Source organism: Colletotrichum higginsianum, chromosome 10 (genome assembly GCF_001672515.1).
Source record: "Colletotrichum higginsianum IMI 349063 chromosome 10, whole genome shotgun sequence".
Taxonomy (NCBI): Eukaryota; Fungi; Ascomycota; class Sordariomycetes; order Glomerellales; family Glomerellaceae; genus Colletotrichum; species Colletotrichum higginsianum.
The window spans coordinates 2,593,724-2,611,488 of NC_030962.1; the positions used below are offsets into that span (position 1 = coordinate 2,593,724).

The following is a 17,765-nucleotide window of genomic DNA, read 5'->3' on the forward strand; positions in this document are numbered from 1 at the left end:
CTTGTAAGCTGAGGTGCGTCTTCGGGATAGATTGACGCAGGAATCATGAATAAACTGCACTGCGGTGTAGGTATGTACTGCAGATCTAATTGCTCTTAAGGTAGCAAAACTACAAATACCGCGCACCCTTCTTTACGATTACTGATCCCAAGTCTCGCTATCTATTCCACTACTTGCGTTAAGATTATTTCCCGACTGCTGCAGCTAGGCATGCTTTTAATCAACATAAAGCACCTAGTGCTTCTTATTGGCCTCGCTTATCTCACACTAGGTGCCAAAATACTCATTGGCTACTGAAGAGTACATGAGGTTAGTAGGCAAAAAACCCGGATTGCGAACTATTAACCTGATTAATTACTTAATAGGATGAGGCCGCAATAATCAACCATCATGGGAACATCTTCCGTGACACTACATTTGACGACAATGAAAACAGCAATGGTAAAGCCCAGATTGGTAATGGTGTTTACCTCTCCATGAAACGAGACGGCTACGATGCTCTGCCAGGCCACTGGTATGTAGTGCAAAGAAATCATGCGTGGAACAAGTAGAGTGGGGGTCTATCGAGTGTGCTGATATGTTGTATAGGTGGTGTTACGTCCAGGCTGAGATGGGTCCACTCGCTAGGACGCCAAAAGTCTGGATCAGTAAGTTCATGTGGGATAAACCTGAGACCAACATCGAAGCCTACGTACAGGCTCGTTTGAAGGACGGGGAATCCGCCGATTCAGCCATACGAATGTCCGAAACCAAAGGCTTCCCCAAAGGCACTATTCAAATGCTAATACCGACCTGGATGGTTCATCACAATATTCTGAAAACTTCTGCACATTTTTATGCAAATGCACAAGACTTGCCTTTTCGAGGTGCTGTTTCGTTTGACGATTGGGGTAATTACTGTAATAGAAAACCTGCCTAGGATGTATCTAGTCCATCCAAATTAAGGGTACATATACTAGCTTTTAGTCCAGATAAGTCATACAAATGGGACATCTTGGTGCATGGAAACGACGCTCTATAATGTGCGATTGGTGGGCCTGTTTATGGAGCCTGGCAGGCAGAACGCAGCTAGTGGAAGGAGATTTGTCTAGCAGGGAATCGTACACTGACTTCTGTCGTTCACAATACAGCAAGTAATTTCGATTCTTTTCCACACCTAAGGTATGATTGCCATTGAGTTAGTGGTCAAATAGAATTTTGAGGTAAATAGATCCAGTGAAAGATGCAGTTTTGTGGTGTTCTTTGTCTGGTAATGATGACCTGGGGACTTCTGCTTAGAAGTCCCGGAGGCAGTGAATTCAATGAGGATGTTGGAGGACCCGATCTGTTTGGCACACTTGTCTCAGTGATCCCTAAAAACGATAAGCCTAAAATGGACAGCAATAAGGGTAAAGACAGAGAAGAAATACAAGAGCTCAGAAGGGGGACTGGTTCATGATCTTGTGTTTCAGCTTGGATGAAAGCTACTACCAGGCAAAGGTTCTTGCTTTTCCCTAACAGCCTCTCACTAAAGTGGCCAGTCGTCTTTGACCCATCGGGCCGCGTCCTGTCGAACTCCTGGAGGTCGAGGACACTGGGGCAGCGGGCATCGAGTCAAAGCCAATAAGGTCCCAGGGGCCCGGTCCAGCGCGCTCAGCGACTCACCTGGGTATGTCAATGACCAGAGATAATTGTCCTCAAGCACATCCAGCTGTAACACCCTACCGTGCTTCTTCAAGTAAAACATGAAGGAGACATATTTAGTGTAGACGGTTGAGATTAACCCTCCGCACCGTTGCGAGGCATCAACCAACAATCATCTCAATTATCAGGTTCGCTCCCACACGTACTCACACACATGCGTTTATCAGCACCTACCACGCTCGCACTCTCCCCCATAAACCCACTACTGACCGCCTTAGTTATAAGTCTTGGCGCACCAGAAACACCAAAACGCCCTCAATACAACGATAAAAGGACGAAACTGCGGAAAGTAAGAATCAGATCAAAAGCCTTTGGATCTATAGTGATCCAGCGATAATTTGCAAGGCGAACTCTGTTGGTTCCCTATTTCAAAGACCAAAACGTTGTCCCGTCGAGACAAAACGAGGACCCCTCCTGAATCCCGCGTTTACCTGAGGGACAATAGCCATACCGAAACAGCCCAAGTACGAAAATATACCAACTCTAAGCAACCGACACAATACTCTCGCCCGCGATTCCATTCACAAACGGGTCTAAGTCAGTGACATTTACAAAACTTCTAGACCACACCTCGTGCAGTCGGTGCACCGTTTTCTGTTCAACTCTCTGAGTCGTTCAAGCGCAACCTCTACGTACGTACGCACTTGTTTTCTCCACGTTGACATGTTGACCGGTCAACTTGGCGACGGAAGGCCCTTTCACAAAGCCAACGAGATCATGTGTCGTCTCATAGGCCGTTGCCTTAGCCAGTTGCAAGGGTAAGCTGGTCCAACTGACTCAAGCTAGTGTCCGTAGCAGGGGTCGCCCCAGACACCAGAATTCTGGTAGTGGCTGGGGGGGAATCAAGAGCAAGCATTTGTTAATCCCTCACAGTTGCTCAAAGGTAATCAAGTGACTAACTTAGGTAGTATGCAGTGCCACAACCCTCGTGCAGCTCATCTAAAAAGGTCGCAGAGGGTGGCTCTGAAAACCCCTAAAGCCAACACATAGATACCGCAGTCGCTGGTATCGGTCTAGCGGTTGCTTAGACAGAGAATGACCAAACGAAAGGAGCGTGGCGTCTTGGGAAGGAAGTATTCGATGAAGACATCACCCAGCCGCCGAGCCGACTTTGTAGATCCAGCCAAGTATAGGGCATCACTCAGCTTGATCAGGGCAGCGACACATCTGCAGTGTTCCACGACGCATAGCACCAAATGGTTGTCGCAGAAAGACGGTCTTGCTCCCAAGTATGGAGAGGTGAATCGCCACGCGGGGGGCGTAATCTTCCTGTGTCATCCTCTCCACCTCGATCAAGTCGACGAGGCAGATCTTGGGGAACTTGAGCTAACACATGCTATCGAGAGCCGAGTTCTGCAGCTCTCCCCGTCCCCTGGTATTTCGCAGCAGAATGGTCCTTGTTTCTTCATTCGTCATGAGGGGTGGTGGTGGTTTGAGCCGCGATCTCTTCAGTGCAGGCTGTGCGGCGTTCATCTCGGACGATGCAGGAACGTGCATTGATCTCCTGTGGGAAACGTCAACTTCGGTGAGGTGTTGTGGTTGTCCTCGTCGCCAAGACTCACATGTGTCAAGGGAAGAGGACTGTGGGAGGGAGGTCTTTCCAGCAATGCCGTCAGGCTTGGACTCCGAATCGTCCAGTTGATCGGCGAAGTAGTTAGTTTGAGGGGATAGGATGGTTTTTTTTTTTTTTTGGAACAGGCCAGACACAAGAGACAGTAGTGGCAATTGCTTTTCTTGGTCAACGGCCGGAATCCCATTGCAACAGGCGTGCTACAGCCTTGCTGCCTTGTTCTCATCGAGGTTCCGGCCTACTTATGCGTTGTTTGAAGCGCTTGTGCAGGTTGACAGTTCAACTATCCTGGGCTCTTCTTCTTCTTGGTCGTAGACATCGATCTCGTCGCCAGTTCGTTTTAGAAAATATTAAATGCAAATCACTTTCTTCTGACACCCATCAGCTGAACACGATTAGCTTTGTTGTATTCCATCGCCGGCGAACAGAGGCTCTGTCGACAAGAAGGGTCAACCAGGCAATCCAGTCGGTGTTGATGTTGGCAATATCGAGCAAGGACTTGAGGAAAGATCCGTCCCGTTTCCTGCCGAAATCGTTTCGTTGCCGGTGTAGAAGGGAAGTAGCTTGAGATGGATGTTCCAGGTGACGCTGACTTTGTGCGGCTTTATGACAGTGGCCCTTCCGGGAGCGAAGAAGGACTTGTCTGAGAGGATACGCAGAATAGCACTGAGGAAGGTGGTGGGCCTCGTGTATGCGTACGGTGGAGAGGGCAGGAAAGGAGTGATGGTGGTGAGATTGAACCGCTCCAGCCTCGAGTCGCCGTTGAGACAGTACCTAACTAGGGGCATAGAATTTTAGCCTAGTACCCTGCACGAATAGCAAGTTGTATGAAACCTTGGCAGTAGGGAGGAACACTAGATGTGGAACGTGACTAAGGAATTAAGCTTGGCAAAAGTTGCCTGAAGTCCGAACTTATTCCTATGACCTGATTTATGTGGAGCAATAACTTTATCTCACGAAGTTTATAAGTATTAAAAGCAGTAGTCACAAGTCGCGTGTTGTCCCAGATTACTTCTATCAGCTGATTATTGTGGAACACAAACCTTAATCAACGTAGCTAGTAAGCGTTCACAAGAGACCCATTGCGGGACGGTCCTCAGGCAATGCTAGAAGCATATCTTAAAATAGATCTAGCCCACTCAAAAGTAAAAGTTTACATGTCTAGAACATCTTACTCCTAAGAACGGTTACGAAGGGCACTGCGCGTAGTGCTCCATTTCGCAATGTTACTTGTTGAATTAGAGGCAATAACGCTTGACCTTAGTGGCCCTCCCAGCTAACGGGCTGAGTCGTCAGCGAGTTGGAGGCAATAACGCACACGAGGGAAACTTTGGAGTCCCTCGGAGACAGGCCCTACCGGCTGGCTTGGCCGGCCGCTTGGCGGCAACGAGGGGTTTCTACCGCGGGCTTCGTCCCGAGCAGTGGGCTTGGTGGTGGCCCCAGGGGGTTGGGTGCCTAGAGAAGTGGCGGTTGAACACCTAGTCGGGCGGAAGCCCTTGGCCAACTCGCAGTTCAATAGTAACGCAAGCAACGCACTCAATATACGCACAATCTAACCATGACTTCTACCCTTGTCAATCTGAGACATCATTGGCGGTATTGCTGTTGTTCCGGTTATTCGCAGGTGGGCCTACTAGCTGCCCTCGAAGACAAGCGCCTGTTTACCCACTTTGCCTGTCCGGCCGGTGGGCCAGTTGCGCCTTGGCCTGCCTCCGAAGGTCGCAGGTTCAATTCGACAACTGCTATCATGTACGAACATTGACATACATATCCTATTGCTTCAAAGTATAAAACCACATGATTTCCCATTGATGGGATTCTCTTTTACCGCCATAGCCTTCAGCAACCACTATCGACTTATCCTTCACTCTTTTTTCCACTCACTCGAGCCCTTTTCAGGTACAACTCCGATCTTGCCAATCTTAACATGCATTCTCAATCCATCATTTCGGTCGCCATTGTTGCTCTGAGCTTCCTCGGTGAAGCTTCAGCTTATTGCAACTGGAACAAGAAGACCATCGAGGATTGCTGCTACCGAACCAACGACACCAGAGTCAAGCAAGGCAGTTTCCTCAGCGCTCCGCAAGGAACCATCTGCCCCGAATCGTACTCGCAGACCTGTGGTGGCGATTGTTGCACCTGGGGTAGTGCTCTTGGCACAGCCTGCCCCAAGTAAACGCTTAGGCTCGTGTACTTCAGTCTCAATCGTAAGCTTCCACTTCGGCTGTCTGGTTATCAACACTAATTTAATTGTTAGGTCCATCTCCTTACTCCTATTATCATCAGACGTGGCGTCTAAGATTGCTAGAGGAGTCTGTCTATCAAGCTCAAGTTTTGTCGTGGATTAGGAGTTAGATCAATACTTTGAGTTCCATATTGTCACATGCCCTGGGTGTGAGCAACAAGCGTCAGCGCTGTCAGCATGTGTAGATTCATTCATCTTATCCATAGAGCATGTAGCCCTCACACACAGTGAACCTTCCTATGAGAGGTTCAACGTTGAAGAGACATACTTGATTACACTTGCCTTTTGCTTCGCTTGCTTCCCGCGTCCCTACACGCACCAGTCGTATAGGCTTGCAGTCTACGCCAGCACTTTAGCCTAGCGTCACGTAAAGCCACTCCGCACCGATATGTCCTTCAGTCAAGCAGCCGCACAGCCCATTCGCTGCCAGTAGTGCTGTGTCACATACAGAGGTTTGAACTCTTGCTCTTGTGCCTTGAAATTTAGCCAGTGTTTGCCTTTACATCTTCTTGTTTGGTCTAAGTATGTGGATTTCTGGCTATATTAGTACAGTCCATGTGAATCAATGCATTCATTACAGCTGGAAGCTGGGATCCCAAATAAAGATTCATCCTCCGTTGGGGTGATTGAAAATGCATAATGGAGACACTAACTTTTTGGATTTACTCTTGAACCTTCAAAGTTGCGTTTCAACTGAAGTACTGAAGACGCTTACGAGAAAATTTTGAATTGCCTGGAAGCCTCTCTGTATTCGGCGCAAGTAGGCCGAAGAGTGAACGCAGGCTTTTGAAGAGAGGGGCAGACTGAAAAAGCAGCAAAGATCCTGTTTCAATTACAGAAAATATCCCTACCTCCAACAACGTCTTTAATTTCAATCGTTTCCTCCGGAAGTTCAAAGATGCACTTCGCTCACTCATGGTCTTGGAATAGACTACATCTGGATCAACACACTGCGCATCATCTAAGATGACAAGGCTGACTGACTTGAAGTACGAGTCAATTATGATGGACGACTTGTTCAGTGCGGAGTAGTGTATCATCAGCGCAGCGCCAGCGAAACCATCGCTCGACGGCTTCTTATCCCATCAGCCGCCTTGGCCATGCGTGCAGCTACAGGTAGAAGGCTCTCGAGACTTGTGTGTCTGCTCGCTCATAGCCAACTTCTACTAAGACGTAGAGCTAGCAGAATTCAAACAGCGAAAATGGGTCTTGCAAGAAGTGACATTGTCGAGACGCTTTAGTTTAAACCATAGCTATGTCCCTTTGGCGTGGTCTGTTTAAGTAATATTACATCAGGTGTGTTGGAAAAAGTGCAGTTGGGTTACAGTAGGTGGATCCAGCGACATCGGCCACATGCCATGACTAACATTGCGTCTTTTCCCTGCTAGTCATGGAGATTATTGGTGAGAAGATGCAAAGTATAACTCAAGTCCCCTTTCCTCGGCAATGACAAATAAATTTCACTTTTGTTTTGCTAGGCTCAATCCTTACTTACCCCTGAAAAATCACCCACTGAGCCAACACAATGCCCTCAACCAATATTGAAAAGCCTCCAGACCTTAGCGTTCGATTGTTTGTTGCCTGTCCACGCAGTGGGTCCGCACTCCTTATGAGAATCTTTGCTGAAAATCCTGAGTGTGGTGTCACTAGTCGGTTGATGCTCATGGACCACGCAAGCCTAGAGGGTCAAGATACACCCAACCGTGCAATCTTCCAGACTCCTGCCCAGCATGATGTATATCAATTGGCCCTCAATGCTGGAAAGCGGTTTCTCATCTCCAGAGAAGAACTCGGCCACGATATAAGAAAGGGCGAGTGTTCCTACGACTTGCTCCCAAGTGCTACTGCATTTGATCTCGCACGGCCGGTCTTTCTTATACGCGATCCCATGCGCGTGTTTGACAGCTGGAAGAAAATAGGATGGAAAGACGTCCAGAGCTTTATTGACTGCTATGTCAACGTTTTCAGCATGATTGATCGGTCGGCTTCGAGGAACATATCCTGTCTACTGTATGAGCAACTCGTCTACGACCCTCGGGAAGAGCTTCAACGAGTCTGTTCCCGATGGGGTATACCATTCTCAGATGCATCGCTTCAATTCACTAAACCTTTCGGATCAAGCTTCCTCATGTCCGAAAAGGAGACGAAAGCCTACTGCGAAACAGAGCCAGCCGGTATCTTCACGACAGTCGAAGCGACTTCATCAATCATACAAGATGTGGAATACCATGGTCTCCTGACACTGGAAGAGAAGGAAAAGATTGAATACACTCTGTGCCGCTCTTATCTTGGCTATTGGCGAGACAAGGTAGACCAACTACGGACTACCTTATCTGAGAAAACATGGTTCGGTTTCGATCTTGACGACACTCTTCATGAGTTTCGCCTCGCATCTTCAACGGCAACAAACAAAGCACTAGAGGTGCTATCGCAGAGCTATGGGACACCTTTGGAAGCCTTGAAGAAAGAGTACTCCTATATCCTTCGAACCAAGACGTCAAATGCATTCTCGGATGGGAAGACGTCATTCGAGTACAGAAGAGAGAGGTTTACTCTTCTGTTGGAACGAATCTCTCAGACAGCTACTCCGACGTTTCTCACAAGCCTTTTGGAAATTTATGAAAAAACACTGATGGATTCTCTTCAACTCAAATGCGGAGCCATCAATCTTCTAGCAACGTTGAAGAGACTGGGAAAGAAAATCGTCATCATCACAGAAGGTCCTCAGGATGCGCAGGAACGAACGATACGCCATCTGGGCATTGCCGAGCAAGTCGATGCTTTGGTAACGACGAATTCCTTTGGTTTATCAAAAGTTGACGGGTTGTTTCCAAAGGTCCTTCAACACCTCGGAATCTTGCCCGCCGAGATGGCTTACATTGGAGACAGCGAACAGCGAGACATGGAGCCCGCACTAGCTGAAAGGATCTTCTGTATTCATTTTGCCGAGACGGCGAACTTCTCTCTTGATGTTTACCCGCCGCGAATAAATACTTTGGTGAAGCTTGACTGTATCATCTCAAGCTTGGAGCCGGATCTTGCAGGAGAATGAGGTCTTTAAGTCTGACAAAACTGTTCTAGCACAGACATGAAGAGGTGGAGGGTACTCCATACGGTTCACACTTGGTTGAGTCAGACAAAACTACACTGCTGTACCTTACTGAGATGTAATCACAAGACTTCAAACCAGTCATCTTTTTAAGAATACTTACCGGCTAGCAGAAAAGAATGGATAATCTGATCGTCAAGACAGCCAGATCATCGACAAGAGCGGATGGATTGGATCAGGATTCCGTTATCAGCTCCTTCAACATCGTTGGTGTACACCAGCCTTGTTGTGAAAAAAGACTAATATATAAGATCTACTCGTTTCCCTGCGTCACTTGGACGTTTCTGTTAGGAATTTAGAAATGAAAAGAACAAACAGAAAAAGGTAGAACTGAAGAACGGCCGAGTTTTGCGTAGCGCAGACTCACAGCAGAAATCCATCTCGGTAGACCGGGAAACCGAGCTAACACTCACTCGACTAGAGGCTGAGGTCGCATGTGCATCTGGCTCTAGGCGGCTTTTTGGGCGCTCTCCCCACGGACGCTATGGAACAGGCGGATAACGCGAACTGACATAGTCGCTGGAGCTAACCAGCTACACCAGTTGGGAGCTTGTGGGCGCTTTGTGTCCATACGTCCCGTTTCCCAGGTCTCGAAATGCTCTAGCAGACCCGGGATTCGGCTCGGACTTGTCTTTCATTTGTTCCTCCGGGAGCAAGCAAAGACCCCTTCGAGAATGGGACGCCCGTTGGGATGCACCAGCCTTGCTGGCTCCCATCAGCACGTGTGAAGCACGTGTGACTGCCGTCATCCCGGAGCTCCGTCAAATTTGGGGCAACGGACGCGACGGCCGCTATGGACATCAACACCAGCTACGCCGGGAGAAGCTGGAAACAGTATGGTAAAGAAAGCGCTGGGTGGGTCTTGAGAGCATCCTATCGTTATTTTCCACTTGCATTAGATAAGACAACACAAAGCACTTCCCTTCCTCAGTCGACACTAAGAACAATGCTAGTCAAGCTTGTCGACTTCCCAAAGTACCTCGTCGCAACAACAGGGGTCAGGACGCTTAGCACATCCCAGTTGTCCGTATCTATCTTAGGGTAAAGGCACTGCCTCAAGCTGTCGGTGCTCCGCAGCATGATGAGGGCGCCCTTTTTCATGGCCTTTGCGACGCTGATCAGCAGGTCGAGCTTCTGCTCCTCGTCGCCAACAAGGGCCGCAAAATGCACCACGTCACAGTCCCGGAGGTCGTCAGGCACCGAGGCGACGTCGGCCTTAACGAAGCGCATGTTGTCGCCCAGGCGGCAGGCAACCAGGGTCCCATGCTGAATAGCTTCTTCGCTGCGGTCAATATTGATGATTTCTACGTCGTCGCCCAGCTTCGGCCGCATGCAGAGCGCTGTGAAGGGCATCGGGCCCGAGCCGAGGAAGGCGATCTTGCGAGGGCGTGAGAGCTGGGTCTCACCGACGGCTGTGTCGAGTGTGTTGGCTTCCCTGCGTGGTGTTTACCAATTAGTCCTCTAAGGATAACAGATAGGGAAAGTAGAGAGGGAAATAAAGATAGTTGAGGAGTTAAACAGCTGGTGTATGTGTGTGTTTTACTCACATGCGCGCCAACTGATAGTATTGTTCCAAGTAGGGAAACGACTCGAACAGCTGCTGGGATTCTGCCCTCGAGTCTCCGCTGATGACTTTACGCGCGAACTCGAGCTCGAGGAGATACTCGCCGTCACCCCAAATTCGACGGAGCTCTGGGATGACGGCAGTCAAACGTGCGTCGGTCATAACCTACAGGAACAACGATCAGCAAGGGGGGTCCTCTGGGATGGATAGGGGGATGGGGATCGTCGGCTCGCCTTTTCATCTTGCGATTTAGTGGTCTTGGAGGTTGTAACCAAGTCGAAAAGTTGGTTAAAGATGGCTCCATTGATGGGATCGGGGTACAGGCTCTCGAGGCCCTTCATGCGTTTGAAGAGCTCGACAATGCCTAGGACGGTACGCTCGACTGGATCCTCATGGTGCGGCAGCTTGATTGAAAACCGTTGGACCCCGGACCAGTCGCCTGTCAAGGGCTTCTCAATTGCGGCAGCAGTGGTATGGTCTGCGTCGAGATTGGCGTGCTGCGCCCGGCAGATGGCGGGAGAAGTCTCGACGGCCATTTCCTTTTCTGCGTCGAGAGGGAGCGTGATACAACAGAAGGTTGAAGAGAAGGGAGTTGGATAGTGGAAGGAACACGTGGAAGGTATTTAAGGGACACTAAGAGTGTAAGGCGGAAAAAAACAAGCGCTTGGGTACTTTTTTTGCACGTTCGACAATAACATCGTGAAGCCCGAGCTCACGACCGGCAACACGGTTGTGATTGATTGACTCCGTGTTTGTGTCTTTGGTAAAAAGTCCTGTTGCTTATTCGCGTACCAAACTTTCAACATGCGTACCAAAGACACCGACACGCCGACCAAAAAGATGAGGAATGGCTTGGTGCTGATCAGGTTTGTTGAATACACTCTGATTATCCCATACTCCAGGCGCACCCTCTTGGGCAATGGCTCCAGTTTCCAGCCGTCGAGGTAGAGCTCGAGTGGGCCGGACATTACGGTAATGGTCTATGAAATTGAGAAGGTGCCCTAATCGTTGAAATAGGAGACTTTTTGAATGGTGTGCCCTGTTTAAACGAGCGTTGTTCACTAAAACCAACGACTCGCGCGGCGTCCGTCACCTTGGGAACGGACTCTGAGTGCGGCAGTGTCGGTGTCCGCCGAGGCCCCGGCGATCGTATTGCTGGGGTGTCTCACCGGATTTAGCAAAAGCTGGCCTTGCACCTGCCAGTCTTGCAGGAGATTGTCCTTGTGCTTAGTTTTATCGAACCACCTGTTGTCAGAAACTGCGAGAACAGGGACGGCCTCAAGGAGATGCGGTGGGTGCCCCGCCCACGCGGGGATCCAGGGCAACAAATGACGCCGACACGGCTGCCAAATAAGTCACCGGGTGGGGCCACTACAAGGCCGAATGCCCGGGACGAACGAAGCCCGCAGCAGTCCCCTCCGCCGAGCGGCCGGCTGAGCTGGTCTTTCTGATAAATCCGTTTTCCAGGGACCACTGTAGCATCCTTCAATTCAACGCCTCTGGAGGGCCTCTTACCCAGGATGAAGCCTGCAACAGTTCCAGGGGTCTCCGTAGCACCCCCCAACTCAATAACAACAACAACAACACGGACTGACGCACAGACCGGCCGGAAACATAATTCCGAAAGCTGCTCAGCACGTTCTACAGGACGCTGCTTCCCCCTGTACTTCACGTATTCCGCGCAGCCCGCGCATCCCACGCGGTGTTCGAGAGACCTTCTTCTCATCTATGCTAGGAATAAGCTTACAGCTTATTAATGTTCGGACTTCACAGCGTGCTGAAGTTTTCTTTAATTGTAAAGGAGTCAAAATGCACTCCAACTAAGGATATAAGGAGTGAACAGTTCGGGAAAGCAAAGGATCCTTAAATTCAGTCGGCCCGCAACACAATCATTACGCATTTATAGCGTCCGTTTTCCCCTACCTCTTAGTTAGACCTTGGGCTGCTCACGATACACTCACTACAACATCTCTACTTCACCATGTCATCGGCCAAAATGAACATACTCGTCATCGGCGGTAACGGCGCCATCGGCGGTCATGCGGCGGTGCATCTAAAGTCCAAAGGCCACAATGTAACGATCGCTGGGCGGCAACCACCCGCCGAGGTCCCCGTCTTGGCCGAACTCCCTTTTCTCCGCGGAAACTACTTGCACCAAGACGACTTCAGCCCGGATCAGCTATCCCGTTTCGACGCAGTCGTTTTTGCGGCAGGCAGCGACGTTCGCCACGTGCCAGAGGGCAAAGGCGCAGATGATCACTACCTTCACGCCAACGGGGAGGCTGTACCGGCCTTCGCCAAGCGCGCAAAACAAGCCGGCGTCAAGAAGTTTGTGCACGTCGGGAGCGCCTACTGGCATTTGCTCCCCGAGTCAGTCGCCTCGAGTCCGTATGTCCGCTCACGGAAGTTGGCTGCGGACGGAGTCACGGAGCTAGCCGGCCCCGACTTCCATGCCTGCAGTCTCGACCCGCCCATCGTCGTCGGCACGGTTCCGGGCATGAACAGCCCATTGTTTCGCGCCTATATCGACTATGCAAAGGGCCTCTTACCCATCCCCGCATTCGCTCCGATGGGGGGTATGAACTTCATTTCCACCCAGTCGCTTTCGGAGGCCGTTGCCGGTGCCCTTGAAAACAGCCAAGCTGTGTCGGGAAAGGCAATCCTGCTTGGCGACAAGACCATGACTTATGCGGAGTACTTTGAAATGTTCTTCAGAGCCGTTGGGAACCCCCAGAAGCTTTCGGCTCTGGATCAAGATCACCCACTCTTGCCTCGAGCAACGCTCTACGGGGGGAGCAAGGTGATCGAGTACGAGCCTAAAGCTGAGGAACTAGCGGCATTGGGAGGCTATCGCCGCGACGACATTGAGAACGCCGTCGCCGAGCTAGTATTGTAAAGAACTCGTCTATCATAGGTTACTGCATTTATCCAACCGAGTTTTCTCGTCTACTTATGAGTTGAGCAATGGTACCTAAATCACGGAATGGTGAGTGTTGTTGCGGAATCTGACGGATCCAGGAGACAATATCGTCGTCATCCGACAGTCTCGTCAACTGGGTGCACGTCGATTTGTTCATGTCGCGGTGATAATAAGAAAGTGTTGGTTGTTGGGTGTTGTTGTTCTTGTTCTTGATCTGATGTTGGGGGGGTGACTCCCCCTCCCCACTATCTTATCGTCGCTTATCGCAAGTCGCACGGGCACCTGTTCAGTAGGTAGGTACCTAAGGTAAAGTACCTAGATGCTCGGCTCACACCCCACTGAGACCGCTAAAGCATTGGATGACTAAGGCTGCGGCAGGGCTCAATAGGGTGATCTAGTCGCCTCGATTCAACATGCCAAAAACCATTCCTTACACAAACAACACACACCCACATGTCGGACACGGTTTCGTCGGGGGACAGGAGACGACGGTTTGCAAAGGCAAGTCCACAAAACTTGTGGAAACTTCCTTGATGTACGTGTACTAACGGAATCGAGCAGGCATGCGATCTATGTCGCGCCAAGAAAGTGAAATGTGACGGCACCAGGCCTGTCTGCGGCAAGTGTCTGAACCTGCGGGCGCCTTGCAACTACGCCGATGTCAGCAAGCCAACGCAACGACGGCGACCCCGCCAACAAGCTTGCCAAATCGCTGCTTCGGACTCATCTCCAAGAACACCGCATCATGGCACCACTCCAGAAGGGCGTAAGGATCGAGGCCCTGTTCGGCGGCAGAGCCGCACTCCCTCAGCCGGCCAGAGTTCTAGTTCGCGATCACAAGGCCTGAGCAGTGTTTCTCTGTCTGAAGCAACGCCGTCCCAAGACCCATCGACATCGGGTATGTCCTGCACAGAGGCGTCCTGATTCATATCCACTAGCTTACGCAACTCCACCAAGACCAAACAGCCCGAGACTCATTGATGGGGGCTGGTCGAGATTTGCGGTACTTCGGTATGCGTTCTCTTTTGCTTTTTTTTGGTCACGAAAGCAGCTCGGCCTTCTAGGCTTCCAACGTCCAATGTTGATACGACTCAGGATCCTCTTCGGCAATTTCGTTGCTTCGAACCCAGCCCCTTCCAGCAGGGCTTCCAGCCACTCGTGAAAAGACTGGAAGGCCAGACTCGGAGGCAGGGCCCTGGTCTCTTTGGACTCACCCCAGATTACAGGGCGTCTTCGAGAGGAGGTCACCCTGTCCCCTCCCGCCGTGGAATGAAGCTTTGTCATTGGTAAATGCATTCTTTGAGCAGGAACACACGGCACTGCCTCTGTTCCACCCACCGGCCTTTATCGCTCTTCTTGGGCAACAGTACTCGGGAGAATCTGAACGGAGCCCGGCTTGGTGGACTGCATTCAACGCTGTCCTCGCAATCTCCCACCGACAACGCGTGGAAGAAGGCAAGTCGGCGGAGAAGGAGCGCATGTGGGGTTACGCGGCAAACGCCCTGGATACTGTCCTCGACATCCTCCTGAGAGCCACGCAACTCATGTCAGTCCAGGCCCTTCTGATCCTTGCCTGGTTCTTCCTGGGTACCCCTAATCCACAGCCCAGTTTCATGCTGGTAGCAAACGCCATTCGTCTAGCCCACTCCATCGGACTCCACAGAAAGAGCTGCGGCTCCTCCTTGAGTCCCATAGAACGGGCGACTCGAATCAACGTGTTCTGGCTGGCATTCTCCTTGGATAGGGAGCTGAGCCTTCGTACGGGCAGACCTCCCGCACAAGACTTTGGCGATTTTGATGTGGACCTGCCTGATCCGCATATGCAGCCCGATTTCAGCAACAGTTGCCCCTCGACTCCATCTTTCAATGCATTTTTGGCTGGCACCCGACTCGCCGTCATTCAAGCCAAGCTATACTCTGAGATGTACTTAAGCGAAGCGCTTCAACCAGAGGCCGTCAGGGAAGCGACCAGAAGTCTTGATCGAGACCTGCAGGACTGGCGGGAAACGTTTTCGTTCGGCCTGGACCTCGAAGGCTGCCCGGGACTATCGAAGCACGCTGCGATCCTGCGCCTTAATTACACGTACTATCACACAGTCATCCTGGTTCACAGGGCCCAAAGCGACATAGACTGGAGGTCCAGCAACTCGGAAAATCCCCAGGATTTCTCCTCCCAATCCATTGAGCACTCACTACAAGCTGCAAGGTCCATATTGAAGATTGGGCCCCTCGTCCCGGACACCTGGCAGAGTGTTTTATGGTGGGTTGCATACGCTGACTGACACATGCTCTTATTTTTGAACTCGGCAACAGGGCAGCGCTAACAACATTACATTGCAGGGACGTTATTCCCATCAACGTGACGGCCATCATCGTTCTGTCCCTGCACATTCTGCGTCGACCGGACTTCCTCGGCGCAGCTGATGACCTGAGCCTCATCTCCAATAGTGTTCGACGTCTCATCTCGCTTGGCCATGAGGAAACCGAGTCATACCTAAGACCTGTCACCGCAGCGTGCCAGGGCGTCTACAATGCTGCTGTGAAGGCTGCGAGAGCATATGGCATCATGTCACTGGAGAACCTTGATAGTGACCTCGGACGCTCCGTCACGGTCTCCAGTGGGAATGGAGCCGGCCCGGGAAGCCGAACGTATGGCCTGAGAAACTCTCTGCAGACGACGCCGAGAGCGGCCTCCCCCTTCAGGTTTGAGTCGGAACCCGGGTTGCTCACAAACCCACCGGCTCCACTCGTCGACACCACCAACAACATTTCATGGGATCAAACAATGACGGACAGAGAAATAGTTCCTTGGGAGTTTGAATATCTTCTAGGCGACAACAGCTTCGATCTCCTTGGATGAACCTGGACCAAGGCGTTACCAAGACCAGAGAATCAAGACACCCATTCAGGCTTCGATCGTCCTCTCTTTCCGGTTGGCACCTCCCATGCGAGGGTGGTTGATGAAAATTTGAATGCCGGTGCCAGAACCTTGATGTTTTGATCAAGCCCGTACTCTTTCCCGGACATGTCCCAGAAGTACTCCGGATGGGTGAAGAGATCCGGACGAACCTTCTGCCAAGACGCGTGCGTTTTCCCAACAAGAACGTTCATGTCATCGCAATGACGTGGGAGGAACTGAGGGTCCCTCGCTCGTAGCTCCCGTTGTTGGTCTTCAGAGTACAGCCCGAGCTGAATATACCAGATGTTGTACTGAGTCAGGCTGATGTCGATGTCAAAAGTGACGTCCTCCTTGGTGCGCGCCAGCAAGGCTTGGACGGCAGCCACAGCGCCCACTAGTCCGGTTTGGTAGTCCGAGTTGGCTGGGAAGGTTGGTCAGAATCTTTCAAAGCAGCCGAAGGCCCAAGGAGAATAATATGCTTACGAAGCAGTGGCACGACAGCCTCGTCGAGCCCGAGGAACTTGCCCTGCAGGTGGGACAAGCCTACCAAGCAATCGCTGATCTGTTGCCACCCAGATCGATGGGCCAGCGGGCCCTTGAAGCCGTAGCAGTTCTCCCGCATGTAGATGAGACTGGGGCTGAGCTTGCGCAGCGTGGCACTGTCGAATCCGAGTCTCTCCAAGACGCCAGGGCGGTACCCATCTACAAGAACGTCGGCGCCCTTGACCAGCTCTGCAAACGCGCTTCTCCCCTCGTCGGTTTTCAGGTCGAGGTTGGCGTCCCTCTTTCCGGTCTGGAGGTCCACCATTGTCGGGGCGTACTCGGGCAGCTTGTCGCAGGACACCCGGAGGACATCAGCCCCGAGGAGGCTCAGGAGCTTGGAGACCGCCGGAGCCGCGATGACGCGAGAAAAGTCGATGATCCTGATGCCGGCGAGAGGCTTGAAATCAGCGTGGTCCGTTGTCCGTGGCCACTCCTTCCGCGGTGCCGGGACTCTGGTCGCGCTCCACAAGGGCTCCTTTGACATGATGTTGCCATGCTCGCTGCTGAAGAACTCGTCTGGCGTGTAGCAGACCACACCGGCTTGCTTGTGCTGCTCGTTGGCGGTCCGTTCGATTTCCTCGGAATCCCACTGAGCGACCTTGTCCGCGTAGATCTTGATGGCCTCGTCGGGGCTCACGTCGACGAAGTCGCTGACACCCATCATCCTCATCGTGGGCTCGGCGTTCATGGATCCGTGCAAGTGATACCACCGGCCGTCTTTTGTCTTGTACACGTTGGTGGCGTACCGTCTGATGGGATCGGACATCCGATGAAGATCCATCTTGGAAAGCTCCTCCGCCATCTTGGGGTGCTGCACGAACGACTTGCCGCCGATGGTGGGGAGCAAGACGGATGCCAAGAACAGGGTCGCGACGTCGGTGTTCACCTGGACATCCTGGAGCCCAATGCCATACCGCTCTGCAGCGGCGACGTTGGCCGCGGTGGCGAGGAGGGCTGTGAGGGAGGCGCATGACTCTGTAATCTTGAACGGGGTGAGCACGAACGGCTTGTCGTCGTCTGCGACGAACTCGACTTTCTTGGCCGCGTCTTTGAAAGAGGGTGGGAGGTTGAGTCCAGGGTCGTTGAGTAAGACGTCGTTCAGGATCCGAGTTGCCTCGCCGGAGATGGTGTAGTTTGTCATGGTGGTGGTTTCCGATCCAATCGTGGAGTTTGACGAGTCCAGTTGTCCGCAAATCGATTTCCCCTCTCCGGATGCGGGCGGTTTTAAACGA

The 17,765-nt window shown here is 51.6% G+C and overlaps 7 protein-coding genes across 7 annotated transcripts; 5 read left to right on the forward strand and 2 right to left on the reverse strand.

The window, feature by feature from the left end:
• Positions 1–5,180: 5,180 nt before the first annotated feature.
• On the forward strand, positions 5,181–5,429 carry CH63R_14236 (uncharacterized protein; the record flags this gene model as incomplete). Its single annotated transcript, XM_018309210.1, has 1 exon — positions 5,181–5,429. The coding sequence occupies one exon, from the start codon at positions 5,181–5,183 to the stop codon at positions 5,427–5,429; it is 249 nt and encodes an 82-aa protein (XP_018151528.1).
• A 1,594-nt stretch (positions 5,430–7,023) lies between these two features.
• Positions 7,024–8,550, forward strand: CH63R_14237 (Had-superfamily subfamily variant 1; the record flags this gene model as incomplete). Its single annotated transcript, XM_018309211.1, has 1 exon — positions 7,024–8,550. The coding sequence occupies one exon, from the start codon at positions 7,024–7,026 to the stop codon at positions 8,548–8,550; it is 1,527 nt and encodes a 508-aa protein (XP_018151529.1).
• Positions 8,551–9,534: 984 nt separating this feature from the next.
• Positions 9,535–10,707, reverse strand: CH63R_14238 (Nicotianamine synthase; the record flags this gene model as incomplete). The annotated part of the gene is made up of 3 exons (XM_018309212.1): positions 9,535–10,042; positions 10,155–10,336; positions 10,444–10,707. The coding sequence occupies 3 exons, from the start codon at positions 10,705–10,707 to the stop codon at positions 9,535–9,537; spliced, it is 954 nt and encodes a 317-aa protein (XP_018151530.1).
• A 1,445-nt stretch (positions 10,708–12,152) lies between these two features.
• On the forward strand, positions 12,153–13,067 carry CH63R_14239 (Nad-dependent epimerase dehydratase; the record flags this gene model as incomplete). Its single annotated transcript, XM_018309213.1, has 1 exon — positions 12,153–13,067. One exon carries the CDS (start codon positions 12,153–12,155, stop codon positions 13,065–13,067), a length of 915 nt encoding a protein of 304 aa, XP_018151531.1.
• A 682-nt stretch (positions 13,068–13,749) lies between these two features.
• Positions 13,750–13,938, forward strand: CH63R_14240 (Fungal specific transcription factor; the record flags this gene model as incomplete). The annotated part of the gene is made up of 1 exon (XM_018309214.1): positions 13,750–13,938. The coding sequence occupies one exon, from the start codon at positions 13,750–13,752 to the stop codon at positions 13,936–13,938; it is 189 nt and encodes a 62-aa protein (XP_018151532.1).
• A 133-nt stretch (positions 13,939–14,071) lies between these two features.
• On the forward strand, positions 14,072–15,951 carry CH63R_14241 (Fungal specific transcription factor; the record flags this gene model as incomplete). Its single annotated transcript, XM_018309215.1, has 3 exons — positions 14,072–14,102; positions 14,187–15,351; positions 15,432–15,951. The coding sequence occupies 3 exons, from the start codon at positions 14,072–14,074 to the stop codon at positions 15,949–15,951; spliced, it is 1,716 nt and encodes a 571-aa protein (XP_018151533.1).
• A 32-nt stretch (positions 15,952–15,983) lies between these two features.
• On the reverse strand, positions 15,984–17,674 carry CH63R_14242 (Formyl-CoA transferase; the record flags this gene model as incomplete). Its single annotated transcript, XM_018309216.1, has 2 exons — positions 15,984–16,411; positions 16,474–17,674. The coding sequence occupies 2 exons, from the start codon at positions 17,672–17,674 to the stop codon at positions 15,984–15,986; spliced, it is 1,629 nt and encodes a 542-aa protein (XP_018151534.1).
• Between the last annotated feature and the right edge of the window lie 91 nt (positions 17,675–17,765).